Below are 17420 nucleotides of genomic sequence, written 5' to 3' on the forward strand. Positions count from 1 at the left end.
ATACTTAAAAGTTAAACCTAATGTTGAATTCCCTCTTGTAGCTAGTGTTGAATAGTGCCATTCCTTCTCTCTCCCAATCTTTCCACCTTTCTTCTTCACTTCTTTAATTTTACTTTTTCTCTTTCTTCTCTACGCTAAGTACCTCATTGTTCCTGCTACCTTGTACTGCTGCCGCCAGTTGTGCATTCCACTTTGCGCCACTACCAGCTGCATATGTCACCAGTTGCACCCATTGCCGATGTTAGTTTCATGTCAGTTGTGCCCATAATTGCTATCAGCAATATTGCCCAACACCACTGCCAACTGTACATATTGATTGCAATGCCACCTGCATCGATTGAGCCCACTGGTTGTACACCTCTGCAGTCTTTTCCCCATCCTCTTTTCTTCCTCTTGTTCTGTTTCTTTTCCTTCTCCTCTTTAACTTTTACTTAACTTTGCTTTAACTTTTTCTTCCTCCTTCCCCCCCCCCTTTCTGAAACACCATGCCAGGCCATTGCTTTTGTGTCTCTTGTGCAGCACCAATTCTTTCATCATCCTTCTTTTCTTTCCTTCTCATCATTTGTTTAATTTTACTTAACTTTGCTTGAACTTTTGCTTTCCTTCACTTCTTTCTCCCATGGCATGCAACTGGTTTTATCTGTTGTAATGTATGGTTGCTGCCTCATCACTGCCATCTACAATAATTCATAGTTGAAAGTATCATGAAAATGATACTCTTATCTAGGAATCAGCTGTCAAATCCAATTTCAGGAATTTCTGTTAGTTCCATTGTACAATTTATTTCATCCCTTGTTTGCTTTACTTTGTAATATTTAAGATTAATGCAAAAATATGTATGACTATCCATATGGATTTATTCTAAATGATTATTTACCTATATGTATTTATAAATTTATATATATTTATTTAGTTTATTAGCTTTGTCAAAGTTAGTTATAATCGACTTGATGCAGTGTATAAAAATTTTGCTGCAGTTTACATCTTTTGCATACATTGGAACAGATATTTATTCCACATACGGTAATACATTTGTTGTATGCAAATAATATGATGTGATTTGCTTCACTTGTATGATACCATCAGCAAAATTTAAATCCCCACAATACCCAACTATCTAGGTCAATGCTTTATTGAGTATATTACACAAGAGTTCATTAGTTTTTCAAAATATTTTGTCTTGAGAGTAGGAAGCACTCTTCCTGCTAAAAGTCACATATTCCTTGTGGTAGCTATTTGACAGTAGTTTCATAAATCATCTGTGTTTTCATAACTTAAAATGTTTTGAAAAGATCTCATTCCTAAATGGGTAAAAACAAATTATTTAGGTCTTATTTCTTTAATTCTGTGCTTATTCCCTTCCCACATGCTCTGCATAATTTTAAAAAAACATTGTATACATTCAGAAAGACACAGAGAGGAAATTGGTTTCAGGATGGATTTTTAATAGACAGATAGCATCTTTTCCCTTCATTCTTTTTAACTTATTTCAACAACTTGAAGATATGAGTCAGAATTACTTTTCAATTCATGCAAGGGCTGGAATGAAATATTGAAGAGAGACGTCCTCATGAAGCAAGATGAAATGAACAATTCTCTTACTTACAATATCTGCAAGACACAAATCCATATTTTTAAAGAATAACAAAACCCAATGTGAAGCATAGAAATGTGTCAAGTGCTTCCTACTCAATAAACAATGCATACAACTTATGACTGTAACTGGAACCAGAAATCTAATCGTAAGTCAAAGCAAGTAATTTCCTGACATTTCTACAGGAGTGGGACAACTCGCCGTGGCCAATTCACCATGGCCATCTTGCCAGTCAATTCACCATGGTCAACTTGCCACGAAATAACTTGTTGTGGCCAACTCACCACTAGCCAACTTGACGCAGCACAATTCACTTATTTAACATAATATGAAAAATAATTTAATTTTTGTCATTTGCATTTCTTATTGTCCCTCATTTTGCAACCATTTTGCAACCCTCATTTTGCAACCTTTCCATCCATTATTCCTTGTATCGCCTTCAGGTGCTTTGGAAAATAGGTTGATCCCCTCCTCTGTGACAGCCCCTCAAATATTGGAACATTGCTATATCTCCCCTAGTCCTTCTCTTCACTAGACCAGCCATGCCCAGTTCCTATAACCATTCTGTCAGAATCCAAATATACTTCATCTCCAATTATTAATTATAGAAAACCCATTTCTGCCCTCTCTGGATTCTGCCATAAAGAAAGAGAGAGGGGTGAACAAAGGGGCTTTATGGCCCTCACTTCCTTTAGTACAACTTCAAAGGGTTTGAATGTGGTTAGCACCAAAAGGTCTTATCATAACAAAGGAGGCTATTTACCTTTCATGTAGTTTATCTGAAGTCTCCATCCAGACGGAAGAAAGGAAAAAAGGGGTGGGATTGTGATGCCTGAAACTGTCACTGGAAGAGGGGGTGATTGGGTGGGACTACTGGGGAACCCCTTAAAACCTCGAATGGGAGAGCTTGAACCCCAAGTCCTGTCTAGCACGTCTGCAACCACTTTTTCTTAATAAAGGATTCCTGTTGGAAGAATTATTCCAAGAGTTCTGTCTTCTTAAGATGTAAAGTGGGGTGGGTCCTTACATTAGACAGGAATTGCAAAATTAATCCACCTGGAAGGGAGACCCTTGCCGGGGGATTTTGCAAAAAATTACCATGTCAGACAATGGAGCAAGAGAGGGGGAAAACTCCCTGGAAAGAGAGCCGCTGACCCACTTGGAACCTTGCCAGATGTTGGGATCCGAGAGGTCAGATTCCTCAGGAGAAGAAGTGGTGGAGACACGGGACCACAAGCCTCGCTGGTCAATGAGTGTTGGAAAGAAAAGTGAGTGGAGAAAGGAATCAAGAAAGGTGACCCTGAGACGGGGGACCAAGCAACCAGAATGGAAGCAGGAGATGGAGAAATCCCTGCACGCAAGTGAAGAGGGAGGAAGCTGGGCACCGTACTCAGACTGGATCCTAGAGAAAGCTATTGACCTGATGAAGAGAACTCTCAGCTCCCTAGGAGAGGAGAATCCTGAGCCCTACGGCCGCCCCAGCTCCTGGAGCCGCAAAGGGAGAGACACCGAGGGGGACGTGGAACCTGCACCCCGGGGACATCTGCTGATCCAGTAGTCCCCACCCCCTACCGGACCACAGATGGCATCTGGACGAAGACACTACCACCAACAACGGAGGCACTGATCCATTCCAAGACGTCCGCCATTGGAGGTGAAATTCAAAGGGGAGCCAACACGCTTGGGGTTTTTCCTAACCCAAGTCCTCAGCTACATGGAGGAATACGGGCAGGACATCCCCAGCGACAAAGCCCGCATCCGGATCGTGCAATCTGCCCTGGATGGACCGGCTGCAGATTGGGTGGTGAACTTGCATGACTCCAATGCCCCAGAACTCAGTAACTTCAACCGTTTCATGTCCTCTCTGAGAAGACGATTTGAAGACCCCCTGGCTGATCGCAAAGCCCGTGAAAGGATAAAGACGAGGAAGCAAGGCAAACGTTCGGTGGCTGAATATACCCAAGAATTCCGGGCCATTGCCAGCAAACTGAATTGGCCAGAAGACATCCTCCTTAGCCATTTCAAAGACGGACTAAATTATGATCTATATGATGCTTGCCTGCCCCGAGGGGACCCATACCAAATTGAGGAATGGTACATCTTGGCAGAGGAAGCAGAGATCGACATATTGAAGAGACACCGCCGAGGAAAACAATGGAGCCGCCCCCCGCCTGAGCTGACACACGAACCGGTGAAATCATCGGCTACAGCCAAGAAGCAAGGTGTTTCAAGTGCGGAAGAGAAGGGCATCGAGCTGTAGAATGCCGCTCCAAAGCCCCCCAGCACAACCCAGACAGATCCCCAACCAACAAATCCGGAAAGTCTTCAGCTAAGCCAAAAGAAACTGCCACGAGAATGATGGAAATTGCGGAACCCCCCACTTCTACTCACCAAGGGGAAAAAACTCCAGCCTACACCACAGGGCCGGTGGATGCCTCAGATGACAGCTCGGAGGGCGAACCCCTGATAAGTGGACGCATCATACCCATCCTCAAGACAGTGACTATATTAATCCCCCCCATGCCCGAAGCTGTGAAGGTGAAAGCCTTAATAGACTCTGGCTGCACCCGCTGCCTCATTAGCCCAACACTAGGGGGGAATCTGGGCATCCCATCCAGGAGACTGGAACAACCAATCTCATTTGGCCAGTTAGATGGATCCATAGCAGGGGGGATGCCAGCTACCCTAGCCACTCTACCAATACACCTCTCCCTGGGCAAACATGAGGAGGACATAACGTTTGTGGTGACCCCAGGCATGGACTGCCCAATGATCCTAGGGATGGAATGGTTAAAAAAATGGAACCCCTGGGTAAATTGGAGGACGACAGAAATCAAATTCCCGAAGGGGGACCCTATGGACTTAAAACCCCAAGGGAGGCTACCAGAATCAAGAATAGAAAAAGCATCCATAAGAGCGGAAAAAAGATTAACAGAAATACCAGAGGAATATATAGACCTTGCTGAAGTTTTCAGTGAGGAGAGGGCAAATGAGCTCCCCCCCCCACCGACCCACAGACTGTACCATTGAATTCAAGCCTGGGGCAAAACTCCCGAAGCCCATATTATGCTCCATGAGCCCAAAGGAGAAGGAGGAAATGGAAAGATTTATTAAAAAAAACCTAGAGAGAGGTTTCATTGAGCCAGCCAAGGCTAAAGTGGCTGCCCCGGTCCTCTTTAGAGAGAAGAAGGACGGCTCTTTACGCTTATACGTGGATTATAGGGCCCTGAATACAATCAGTGAAAGCAACGTATACCCTCTACCCCTCATGAAAGACATGCTGTCACACCTATCGAAAGGGAAATTTTTTTCTAAACTAGACCTAAGGGAAGCTTACTATCGTGTGAGAATTAAGGAAGGGGACGAAAGGAAGACTGCATTTAACTGCCCCATGAGGTGCTATCAATTCAAAGTCTTGCCATTTGGACTATAAGGGGGCCCTGCAGTCTTTATGCAATTAATCAATAACGTTCTAAGGGAGCACCTGTTTAAGGGGGTCCTGGTTTACTTGGACGACATTCTTATCGTCACTGAAACAAAAGTGGAACATGTCAACCTTGTCAGAGCGGTTTTAAAGAAGCTGCGAGCCGCCCACCTATATGCCAAACTCTCAAAATGCGAATTCCACCAGGAAAGGATAGACTACCTAGGTTATCGCATATCCCCCCAGGGCATTGAAATGGACCTAGAGAAGGTCAAAGCAGTATTAGATTGGGCACCACCCCGCACAAGAAAGCAACTACAAAGTTTCCTGGGCTTTGCAAACTTTTAACGCCAATTCATCCCCTCATTTGCCCAGATAGCCTTGCCCCTCACTAACATATTAAAAACGAAGGGAGCATCCTCAGTAAAACCTAGCCAGCCGCTAACATGGACAATGGAGTGCCAAGCAGCATTTGAGAGACTAAAGAGACTTTTTTCTGCCGAACCAGTACTAAGGCACCCAGACATGGACAAGCCCTTCGTAATACAGGCAGATGCAAGTGATGTGGCAGTGGGGGCTGTTCTATTACAAGAAAACAATGAAGGGGTATTGCAACCCTGTGCATATACATCCAAGAAACTCACGGACACAGAACAGCGCTGGCCCGTATGGGAGAAGGAGGCTTATGGGATACGTTGGGCATTACTCATGTGGCGACAGTTCCTGGAAGGCAACAAAATCCCCTTCCAGGTGTGGACTGATCACAAAAATTTGGAAGCCCTGAAAACGTCCAGGAAACTCAATCCCAAACAAGCCCGATGGTCCCAGCATTTTCACCAGTTCCAATTTAAGCTCAAACATTTACCAGGAAGAAAGAACTTCCTGGCAGATGCACTATCTCGCATGCCTCAATATAACAGCGCATGAACCACAGACTCTAGACCAATAATGGCAGAGTCACAACTGGCAGCACCAGTAACCACAAGAACCCAAGCCAAATTAAAACCACAACTGGACAGCCAAACTGGAATTGAATTCAGAAAAAGTTTGGAAATAGATGAATGGTTCCAGAAAAACAAAAATGTGTGCACAATGAGAGACGGGTTGCCTTGGGTAGGGGAAAAGTTATATATACCAACAACTCAAAGAGTCACTTTCATGCTGCTTTGCCATGACACAAAATCAGCAGGGCATTTTGGATTTGTAAAAACTTTACATTTAATTAAACGGCAATTTTGGTGGCTATCCATGAAAAAGGACATCGAAAGTTATATAGCCAGTTGTCCAAAATGTGCCACGGCAAAGAGGTTTCAAGGGAAATTGCCAGGACTATTGCAAACAGTGGCAAGTCCCTCAGCTCCCTGGAGAGAAATAGCCATGGATTTTATAGTGGAATTGCCAGAAAGCAATGGGAATACTGTGGTCTGGACGGTCACGGACTTGTTTTCCAAACAGGTGCACTTTATCCCTTGCCAAAAGATTCCCACCGCAAAAGCCTTAGGAAAACTTTTCATCCAGCACATTTACAGATTGTATGGGGCACCCCAACGCATCATCTCTGACAGGGGGGTGCAATTTACGTCTGCATTTTGGAAGGAATTTTTGTCCCTCTTAGGGACCACTCAGGGACTGACATCTAGCCACCACCCACAAGGAAATGGGGGGGCTGAAAAAACGAACTCCGTACTTAAGCAATATTTAAGATGTTTTCTTAGTTTCCAGCAAACCGAGTGGGCAGACTTACTCCCTTTTGCAGAAGTTGCCTACAATAATGCAGTCCACTCCAGCACAGGTTACACTCCTTTTCAAATAGCCAACGGTCAAAGTTTCAACCCCATGCCAGAGTTAACCCCAAATGAACCAACGATCCCTTTACTGAAAGAATGGATCGAAAAACTGCAAAACACCTGGCCAATAGTTAGAAAAGCACTAGATGAAGCTAGGCAGGCATAGAAAGCACAAGCCGATAAAAAAAGGGTTGAGCCTACACCATTCATTATAGGAGAAATGGTGTACTTATCTACAAAATACCTAAAGTCCCTACAGCCCTGTAAAAAACTTGGACCAAATTATATAGGACCTTTTCCAATTAAAAGAATCATAAATCCAGTAATAGTAGAATTAGAATTACCCAAAAATCTCAGGCAAATCCACCCAATTTTTCATTGGAGCTTGCTGAAAAGAGAGCATCAGTCACCTCTACGGCCAAAAATCCCCCCACCAACACCTCCAATCATGGTGGATGGCGAACAACACTTCGAAATAAATGAAATCCTTGACTCTAGGAGATATCATGGAGCAACTCAGTACCTAGTTGCCTGGAAACACCTCCCTTCTTCACAAAACGAGTGGGTCCATAAACGTCATGTCAGAGCCCCGAAGCTATTGAAGAAGTTTCACACAGAGTACCCTAACAAGCCTGAGTAATTTTTATACCTGTTTTGTTTTCTTTCAGATGGATCTCTCTTATTTTTAAGGGGGGCCGGATGTCAGAATCCAATTATACTTCATCTCCAATTATTAATTATAGAAAACCCATTTCTGCCCTCTCTGGATTCTGCCATAAAGAAAGAGAGGGGGGTGAAAAAAGGGGCTTTATGGCCCTCACTTCTTTTGGTACAACTTCAAAGGGTTTGAATGTGGTTAGCACCAAAAGGTCTTATCATAACAAAGGAGGCTATTTACCTTTCATGTAGTTTATCTGAAGTCTCCATCCAGACGGAAGAAAGGAAAAAAGGAGTGGGATTGTGATGCCTGAAACTGTCACTGGAAGAGGGGGTGATTGGGTGGGACTACTGGGGAACCCCTTAAAACCTCGAATGGGAGAGCTTGAACCCCAAGTCCTGTCTAGCACGCCTGCAACCACTTTTTCTTAATAAAGGATTCCTGTTGGAAGAATTATTCCAAGAGTTCTGTCTTCTTAAGATGTAAAGTGGGGTGGGTCCTTACACATTCTTCATATGTTTTAGCTTCTAGTCCCCTAATCATCTTAGCTGCTCTTCTCTGCACTTTTTCTAGAGTCTTAACATTTTTTTTATAGTGTAGAGACCAAAACTGGTTGCAGTATTCTAGGTGTGGTCTTACTAAGACTTTATAGAGTGGTATTAGTACCTCACACGATCTTTATTGAACCCCTCTGTTAATGCAACTTATGACTGCATTGGCTTTTTTTGGCTGCCACCCGCACACTGTTGGCTCATATTTTAATGATTGTCCACTAAGACTCCAAGATCCCTCTCATAGTTAGCTATTAAATCTGGTTTCACTCAATCAATATGTGTACTTTTGGTTTTTCTTACCTAAGTGTAAGCCTTTACTTTTCTCTACATTGAATTTCATTTTGTTAGATAGGGCTCAGTGTTCAAGTCTGTCAAGTTCCATCTGGATCTTGAGCCTATCATCTAGGGTGCTGGCTATTCATTCCAGCTTAGTATCATCTCCAAATTTGATAAGTTCCCCTTCTATTCCCTCATCTAAGTCATTTATGAAGAGTACTGGGCCTAGTACAGAACTTTGTGGTTCCCCGCTGTTTACTTCCCTCCATGTAGACATAGTACCATTAAGCACTACTTGTTGAGTAAAGTTTGACAGCCTGTTACAAATCCATCTGATGGTGATGCTGTCTATCCCACTTTTTTTCTAGTTTTCCAAGAAGTAAGTTGTGGTCTAATTAATTATTCTGTTTCACCATTTCTTCCTCGTTTTGTGAGGCAGGGAGGTGTTTCTAGGCAACTAGGTACTGAGTCGCTCCATGATATCTCCTAGAGTCTAGGATTTCCTTTATTTCAAAGTGTTGTTCGCCCTCCACAATGATTGGAGATGGTGATGGTGGGATTTTTGGCCGTAAAGCTGACTGATGCTCTCTTTTCAGCAAGCTGCAATGAAAAATTGGGTGTATTTGCCTGAGATTTTTTGGTAATTCTAATTCTACTGTTACTGGGTTTATGATTCTTTTAATTGAAAAAGGCCCTATATATTTTGGTCCAAGTTTTTTACAGGGTTGTAGGGACTTTAGGTATTTTGTGGATAGGTACACCATTTCACCTATAATGAATGGTGTAGGCTCAACCCCTTTTTTATCGGCCTGTGCTTTGTATGCCTGCCTAGCTTCATCTAGTGCTTTTCTAACTATTGGCCAGGTGTTTTGTAGTTTTTCCATCCATTCTTTCAGTGCTTTGGCCCTGGCCGGCCGGGAGCCCAGGTACAATTTTGTGGTGGCCATCTATGCTGAAACGCATTCAATCTTAGCTCCACAAGGCCGTCTAAAAACAGCGAGGAACCAGCCCCTGCCGCGTGAGCTCCGCCCCTGGATGCATGCTGGGGAGGTGTCACCCTTTGTGAGGAATGAAGAAATGGACCATGCCTTGGCACTTGCCCTGGTCCCACCCCCTTCTGCCAGAGACCCTCAGATCTGTCCCACTTCTGCCCAGGCTCTCACAGGCACCCTTGACGCAAATGATGTAGAGCTGGCCATGCCCACCTAGTAGGCCACACCCACTCCATCCATGCCCGCCCAGTAGGCCGCACCCACTCTGGCCACACACACACCCCGAGAACAATCGCAATGCTGATGCGGCCCTCAATAAAATTGAGTTTGACACCCCTAGATAATTAAACTGATTAAAAGACTAGCCAGAAAGGTACACTTACTACATAGTGCTTTTGTAGGGTTGACTTGCTGCCCTGCAAGAAGCTGGAGAAGTCTCTTAATGTCAATGCGTGCCTCAGCCATATTCATAGGGTCTCTTTCCTGAGTAGAATTTTGAGAATCATCCCAAGATACTAAAATTCAAAACAGAAAGTATTTTTGTTATCTACACCCAGACTTGGAGGTTAGCTCTAAAGAAATTCCACAATGTTTGAAACATAATTAGCACCTCCTGAGATAAGAGCAACCTGGAGATAACCAAGTAGCTAATATAGATAGTCCTTGACTATGACCACAATTGAGTCCAAAATTTATGTTGCTAAGTGAGACATTTGTTAAATGAGTTTTGTCTCATTTTATGACCTTTCTTGCCATAGTTATTAAGTGAATCAATCCAGTTGTTAAGTTAGTAACATAATTGTTAAGTAAATCTGGCTTCCCCATTGATTTTGCTTTTCAGGCAGTCACAAAAGCTGTTCACGTGACCCAGGGTCACTGCAACTGTCATAAATATGAATCAGTTGCCAAGCATCCAAACCATGGGGATGCTGCAACAGTTGTGAGAAAAATAGTAATGTCACTTTTTTCAGTGCTGCTGTAACTTTGAATGGTCACTAGTTGTAAGTCGAGGACTACCTGTACTTCTCACAACAATTCTATTGTTCAATAGTAGTAACTGTGAGAGGGATCTCGGAGTCCTAGTGGTCAATCACTTAAAAATGAGCTAGCAGGGTGCTTCAGCTGCCAAAAAAGCCAACACAGTGCTTGGCTGCATTAACAGAGGGATAGAATCACATGAAGCGCTAATACCACTTTACAATGCCTTGGTAAAGCCACACTTGGAATACTGCATCCAGTTTTGGTCACCACAATGTAAAAAAGATGTTGAGACTCTAAAAATAATACAGAGAAGAGCAACAAAGATGATTAGGGAACTAATATATAAGGAACAGTTGCTGGAATAAATTGGGTATGTTTAGTTTAATGAAGAGAAGGACTAGGAGTGACATGATAGCAGTGTTCTAATATCTCAGGGGTTGCCATAAAGAAGAGGGAGTGAAGCTATTTTCCAAGGCGCCTAAAGGCAGGACAAGAAGCAATAGATGGGAACTAATCAAAGAGAGAAGAAAGCAACCTAGAACTAAGGAGAAATTTCCTGATAGTTAGAACAATTAATCAGTGAACAACCTGCCTCTAGAAGTTGTGAATACTCCAGCACTGGAAGTTTTTAAGAACAGACTGGACAGCCATTTGTCTGAAATGGTATAGGGTTTCCTGTCTGAGCAGGGGGGTTGGAGTAGATGACCTCCAAGGTCCCTTCCAACTTTATTATTATTATTCCATATTGTAGGATAAATGGAAATGATGGATAAAAGTGAATTATCTAGCCCAGGCAACTTAAATATTTTTGCAAGATGAGAGAATAAAATAGCTAAAATCAAGGTGTTTTGTCCTGTCCCTGTTTTCTCTTGTTTTTGGGTCAAGCATTATTTCAGTAGACATAAAATCCAGAATGTTTCAATGGTTCTAAGGTTTGACCAGGACAAACGCAGGTCTCCGGAGGTTAGGATAGAGCCCGAAGAGCAACTTAAGGAAGCATAAAGGCATGGGCTTCCCTGAACGCTAAAAGGGGACAGAGTAAGCTGCCTGAGGAAGAAGCAGAGGTGGAAAACTGCTGCAGGGTGATCGGTTTCACCCACCATCACCCGGGAACAAAACTTCTCAGGTTGTCTTGAGGAGCCTCGGTTACCAAGATCACTCCCGCTTTCACGAAGCAGCAGCCCATGTGGGCTACTTCAGTCCAAGCCGGGAAAGGGAGAAAGGAAGCTTATGGTAACTTCCTTTGCTTTCCCAGGTGCTTAAGTTTTCCTTCCTTCCTTCCTTCCTTCCTTCCTTCCCTTCCTTCCTTCCTTCCTTCCTTCCTTTCCTTCCTTCCCTCCCCCTCCCTCCCTCTGTCCCTTCCTGCAGTGATTACTGGTCTGAACTTTCTTGCCGCCCTGCATCGGCTCACGTCTCCCTTCTCTGTTCTAGAAATGGCAGTCCCATTTTCTGCTGCTTTCCTCCCAGCAGAAAGGAGGAAAGGAAGGATGCTTCGTATGGAAGGACAGTAAGCTCCAGGAAAACTACAGCAGATGGAGATGAGTGGGGAAGGCCAGGCTCCCCTTCCATGATGGTTCTGCAAAGCCCTTGAAAAGTGGCTCTGCTTCCCACAGGATTGGCCTCGGCACCCACTTTGGACAGCAAACAGATGAGCTTTGCTCTTTTTCTCCAGGAGACCCTTTCAAAATTGTGCCCCCCCTTGCTTTTCTGTCTTAAAATCCAGAGCACACATTTTCCTCCTGATCAGCTGAGGATACGGTAGCTACCATTATGATTTTTGTAAGAAGCTGAGTGTATCGGTCTATGTGAGTCCAGCCGCCTTGGTGGGAAGCAGATCCGCTTCTCTGAACCATCAGAAAAGGGAACCCTGGCCTTCCTCTCCTGTAAGGACCCACCCCACTTTGCATCTTAAGAAGACAGAACTCTTGGAATAATTCTTCCAACAGGCATCCTTTATTAAGAGAAAATGCTTGCAGGCGTTTTAGACAGGACTTGGGGTCCAAGCTCTCCCATTCAAGGTTTTAAGGGGTTTCCCAGTAGCCCCACCCAATCACCCCCTACTTCCAGTGACAGTCTCACCCCCTTTTCCTTACTGCCGGCTGGATGGAGATTTCAGAGAAAACTACATGAAGGATAATAGCCCCCTTTGTTATGATTAGGCCTTTTGGTGCTATCCACATTCAGTTCCTTTGAAGTGTACTGAAGGAAGTGAGGGCCATAAAGCCCCTTTATTCACCCCCTTCCCTTCATCGTATGACAGAATCCAGGGAAGGCAGAAGTGGGGTTTTCTTTAGTTGATAACTAGAGATGAAATATAATTGGATAATGACATCCTGCCCCTCAAAAAAGAATCACCTGAAAAAAAAAAAAAACAGATATAAAAGTTAGTCAGGCTTGTTAGGATATTCTATGTGAAACTTCTTTAAAAGCTTCGGGGCTCTGACATGACGTTTATGGACCCACTCATTTTGTGAGGCAGGGAGCTGTTTCCAGGCAACTAGGTACTGAGTCGCTCCATGATATCTCCTAGAGTCAAGGATTTCCTTTATTTCAAAGTGTTGTTCTCCTTCCACCATGATTGGAGGGGGGGGGGGATTTTTTGGCCATAAAGCTGACTGATGCTCTCTTTTCAGCAAGCTGCAATGAAAAATTGGGTGTATTTGCCTGAGATTTTTTGGTAATTCTAATTCTACTGTTACTGGGTTTATGATTCCTTTGATTGGAAAAGGTCCTATATATTTTGGTCCAAATTTTTTACAGGGTTGTGGGGACTTTAGGTATTTTGTAGATAGGTACATCATTTCACCCCCTTTATGGATTACTGCCTTGTCGTGGCGAAGGGGCTTGCGTAACTCAATGAAGCTATAAGCTATGCCGTGCAGGGCCACCCAAGATGGACAGGTTATAGCAGAGAGTTCTGACAAAATGTGATCCACTGGAGAAGGAAATGGCAAACCACTCCAGTATCTTTGCCATGAAAACCCCATGGTTTTCAGATATGACGCTGGAAGATAAGCCCCTCAGGTCGGAAGGTGTCCAATATGCTACTGGGGAAGAGCAGAGGGCTAGTACTAGTAGCGCCAGAAAGAATGAAGCGACTGGGCCAAAGCCGAAAGGACACTCAGCTGTGGATATATCTGGTGGTGAAAGGAAAGTCTGATGCTGTAAAGATTTTTTCTCCATAGGAACCTGGAATGTAAGATCCATGAATCAAGGCAAGCTAGACATAGTCAAAAAAGAGATGACAAGAATGAACATCGACATCTTAGGAATCAGCAAACTAAAATGGACAGGAATGGGTGAATTTAACTCAGATGACCATCAGATATACTACTGTGGGCAAGAATCCCTCAGAAGAAATGGAGTAGCCTTCATAGTCAATAAAAGAATAGGAAAAGCAATACTGGGATACAATCCCCAAATGACAGAATGATCTCAATTCGAATCCAAGGCAAACCATTCAATATCACAGTAGTCCAAATCTATGCCCCAACCACTGGTGCTGAAGAGGATTAAATTGACCGGTTCTATGAAGCCCTACAGCACCTTACAGAATTAACACCAAAAAATGATGTCCTTATCATCATGGGGGATTGGAATGCTAAGGTAGGAAGCCAAAAGATAACCGGACTAACAGGCAAGTTTGGCCTTGGAGTACAAAATGAAGCAGGGCACAGGCTAATAGAATTTTGTCAAGAGAATAGGATGGTCATAACAAACACTCTTTTCCAACAACCCAAGAGACGGCTCTACACATGGACATCACCAGACGGTCAACATAGAAATCAGACTGACTATGTGCTCTGCAGCCAAAGATGGAGAAGCTCTATACAGTCAGTAAAAACAAGACCAGTAGCTGACTGTGGCTCAGATCATGAGCTTCTCGTTGCAAAATTTAGGCTTAAATTGAAAAAAGTAGGGAAAAGCACTAGGCCACTCAGGTATGAACTAAATCATATTCCTGATGAATATACAGTAGAGGTGGCAAATAGATTTAAGGAATTAGATCTAATAGACAGAGTGCCTGAAGAACTATGGATGGAAGTTCGCAACATTGTACAAGAGGAAGCAACTAAAACCATCCCAAAGAAAAAGAAATGCAAGAAAGCAAACTGGCTGTCTGAGGAAGCTTTGCAAATAGCTGAGGAAAGAAGGGAAGCGAAAGGCAAGGGAGAAAGAGAAAGATACACCCAATTGAATGCAGAATTCCAGAGAGTAGCTAGAAAAGATAAGAATGCCTTCTTAAATGAACAGTGCAAAGAAATAGAAGAAAACAACAGAATAGGGAGGACCAGAGATCTCTTCAAGAAAATTGGAGATATGAAGGGAACATTTCATGCAAAGATGGGCATGATAAAGGACCAAAATGGCAGAGACCTAACTGAGCTATTCAAAATCTTAAAAGACGATGCAGTAAAAGTGCTACACTCAATTTGCCAGCAAAGTTGGAAAACTCAACAGTGGCCACAGGATTGGAAAAGGTCAGTTTACATTCCAATTCCAAAGAAAGGCAATGCCAAAGAATGTTCTAACTATCGCACCATTGCACTCATTTCACATGCTAGTAAAGTTATGCTTAAAATCCTACAAGCTAGACTCCAGCAGTATGTAGATTGAGAACTACCAGAAGTACAGGCAGGATTTCGAAGAGGCAGAGGAACTAGAGATCAAATTGCCAACATACGCTGGATCATGGAGAAAGCTAGGGAGTTCCAGAAAAACATCTACTTCTGCTTCATTGACTATGCAAAATCCTTTGATTGTGTGGATCACAACAAATTGTGGCAAGTTCTTAAAGAGATGGGAGTACCAGACCATCTCATTTGTTTCTTGAGAAACCTATATGCGGGTCAAGAAGCAACAGTGAGAACTGGACACAGAACCACTGATTGGTTCAAAATTGGAAAAGGAGTCCGGCAAGGCTGTATACTGTCGCCCTATCTATTTAACTTATATGCAGAGCACATCATGAGAAAGGCAGGGCTAGATGAATCAAAAGTTGGAATTAAGATTGCCGGGAGAAATATCAACAACCTAAGATATGCAAATGATACCACTCTAACGGCAGAAAGTGAGAGGAACTAAAGAGCCTCTTGATGCAGTTGAAGAAGGAGAGTGCAAAAGTTGGCTTGAAACTCAACATTAAGAAAAACAAAATCATGGCATCTGGCCCTCTCAATTCCTGGCAAATAGATGGGGAAGAAATGGAGGTGGTGACAGATTTTATTTTCCTGGGCTCCAAGATCACCTTAGATGGGGACTGCAGCCAAGAAATTAAAAGACGCTTGCTCCTGGGGAGGAAAGCTATGGCAAATCTAGACAGCATACTAAAAAGCAGAGACATCACCCTGCCAACAAAAGTGAGTATAGTCCAGGCCATGGTTTTCCCAGTTGCAATGTATGGCTGTGAAAGTTGGACCATAAGAAAGGCTGAGCGCCAAAGAATTGAGGCCTTTGAACTATGGTGCTGGAGAAGACTCCTGCGAGTCCCTTGGACTGCAAGGCGTTCAAACCGGTCAGTCCAAGAAGAGATCAACCCCGACTGCTCTTTAGAAGGCCAGATCCTGAAGTTGAAACTCAAATACTTTGGCCACCTAATGAGAAGGAAGGACTCACTGGAGAAGGGCCTAATGCTGGGAAAGATTGAGGACAATAGAAGAAGGGGACGACAGAGAATGAGATGGCTGGATGGAGTCACTGAAGCAGTAGGTGTGAACTTAAATGGACTCCAGAAGATGGTAAAGGACAGGAAGACCTGGAGGAACATTGTCAATGGGGTCGTGATGGGTCGGACACGACTTCGCAATTAACAACAACAACAAACACCATTTCACCTATAATGAATGGTGTAGGGTCAACCCTTTTTTTATCGGCTTGTGCTTTGTATGCCTGCCTAGCTTCATCTAGTGCTTTTCTAACTATTGGCCAGGTGTTTTGTAGTTTTTCCATCCATTCTTTCAGTGATGGGATTGTTGGTTTGTTTGGGGTTAATTCTGGCATGGGGTTGAAACTTTGACCGGTGGCTATTTGAAAAGGAGTGTAACCTGTGCTTGAGTGGACTGCATTATTGTAGACAACTTCTGCAAAAGGAGTAAGTCCACCACTCGGTCTGCTGGAAACTAAGAAAACCTCTTAAATATTGCTTAAGTACGGAGTTCATTTTTTCAGCCCCCCCCCCATTCGATTGTGGATGATGGCTAGATGTCAGTCCCTGAGTGGTTCCTAAGAGGGATAAAAATTCCTTCCAAAATGCAGACATAAATTGCACCCCCGTCAGAGATGATGCGTTGGGGTGCCCCATGCAATCTGTAAATGTGCTGGATGAAAAGTTTTGCTAAGGCTTTTGCAGTGGGAATCTTTTGGCAAGGGATAAAGTGCACCTGTTTGGAAAACAAGTCCGTGACCATCCAGACAACAGTATTCCCATTGCTTTCTGGCAATTCCACTAGAAAAAACCATGGCTATTTCTCTCCAGGGGGCTGACGGATTTGCCACTGTTTGTAATAGTCCTGGCGATTTCCTTTGCAACCTCTTTGCAATCGCACATTTTGGGCAACTGGCTACATAACTTTCTATGTCCTTTTTTATTGATGGCCACCAAAATTGCCGTTTAATTAAGTGTAAAGTTTTTACAAATCCAAAATGCCCTGCTGATTTTGTGTCATGGCAAAGCTGCATGAAACTGACTCTTTGGGTTGTTGGTATATATAACGTTTCCCCTACCCAAGGCAACCCGTCTCTCATTGTGCACACATTTTGGTTTTTCTGGAACCATTCATCTGTTTCCAAACTTCTTTGGAATTCAATTCCAGTTTGGCTGTCCAATTGTGGTTTTAATTTAGCTTGGGTTCTGGTGGTTACTGGTGCTGCCAGTTGTGACTCTGCCATCATCGGTTTAGCGTCTGTGGCTCGTGCGCTGTTATATTGGGACATGCGAGGAAGTTCGTTCCCCCCTGGCAAATGCTTGAGCGTAAATTGGAACTGGTGAAAATGCTGGGACCAGCGGGCTTGTTTGGGATTGAGTTTCCTGGGCGTTTTCAGGGCTTCCAAATTTTTGTGATCAGTCCACACCTGGAAGGGGATTTTGTTGCCTTCCAGGAACTGTCGCCACGTGAGTAATGCCCAATGTATCCTGTATGCCTCCTTCTCCCATA

At 43.5% G+C, this 17420-nt stretch overlaps 1 protein-coding gene across 4 annotated transcripts in view; it reads right to left on the reverse strand.

The window, feature by feature from the left end:
* Positions 1-1424: 1424 nt before the first annotated feature.
* The window catches only part of HUS1 (HUS1 checkpoint clamp component), a 52156-nt gene continuing 36160 nt past the window's right edge, over positions 1425-17420 (reverse strand). For 3 of the 4 annotated variants that reach the window (XM_039353942.1, XM_039353940.1, XM_039353939.1), the window contains 2 exons: positions 9669-9800; positions 1425-1611 (listed from right to left, as the gene is read on the reverse strand). In XM_039353942.1, the coding sequence (XP_039209876.1) occupies positions 1529-1611; positions 9669-9800 (215 nt within the window). In that variant the 3' untranslated portion in view covers positions 1425-1528. The remainder of the gene's footprint in view (positions 1612-9668; positions 9801-17420) is intronic. The other variant, XM_039353941.1, reaches the window with a different exon arrangement.

The sequence above is a fragment of the Crotalus tigris genome, unplaced genomic scaffold (assembly GCF_016545835.1).
Source record: "Crotalus tigris isolate CLP2741 ecotype Arizona unplaced genomic scaffold, ASM1654583v1 scf7180000018540.1288718, whole genome shotgun sequence".
In the NCBI taxonomy this organism is placed as follows: domain Eukaryota; kingdom Metazoa; phylum Chordata; class Lepidosauria; order Squamata; family Viperidae; genus Crotalus; species Crotalus tigris.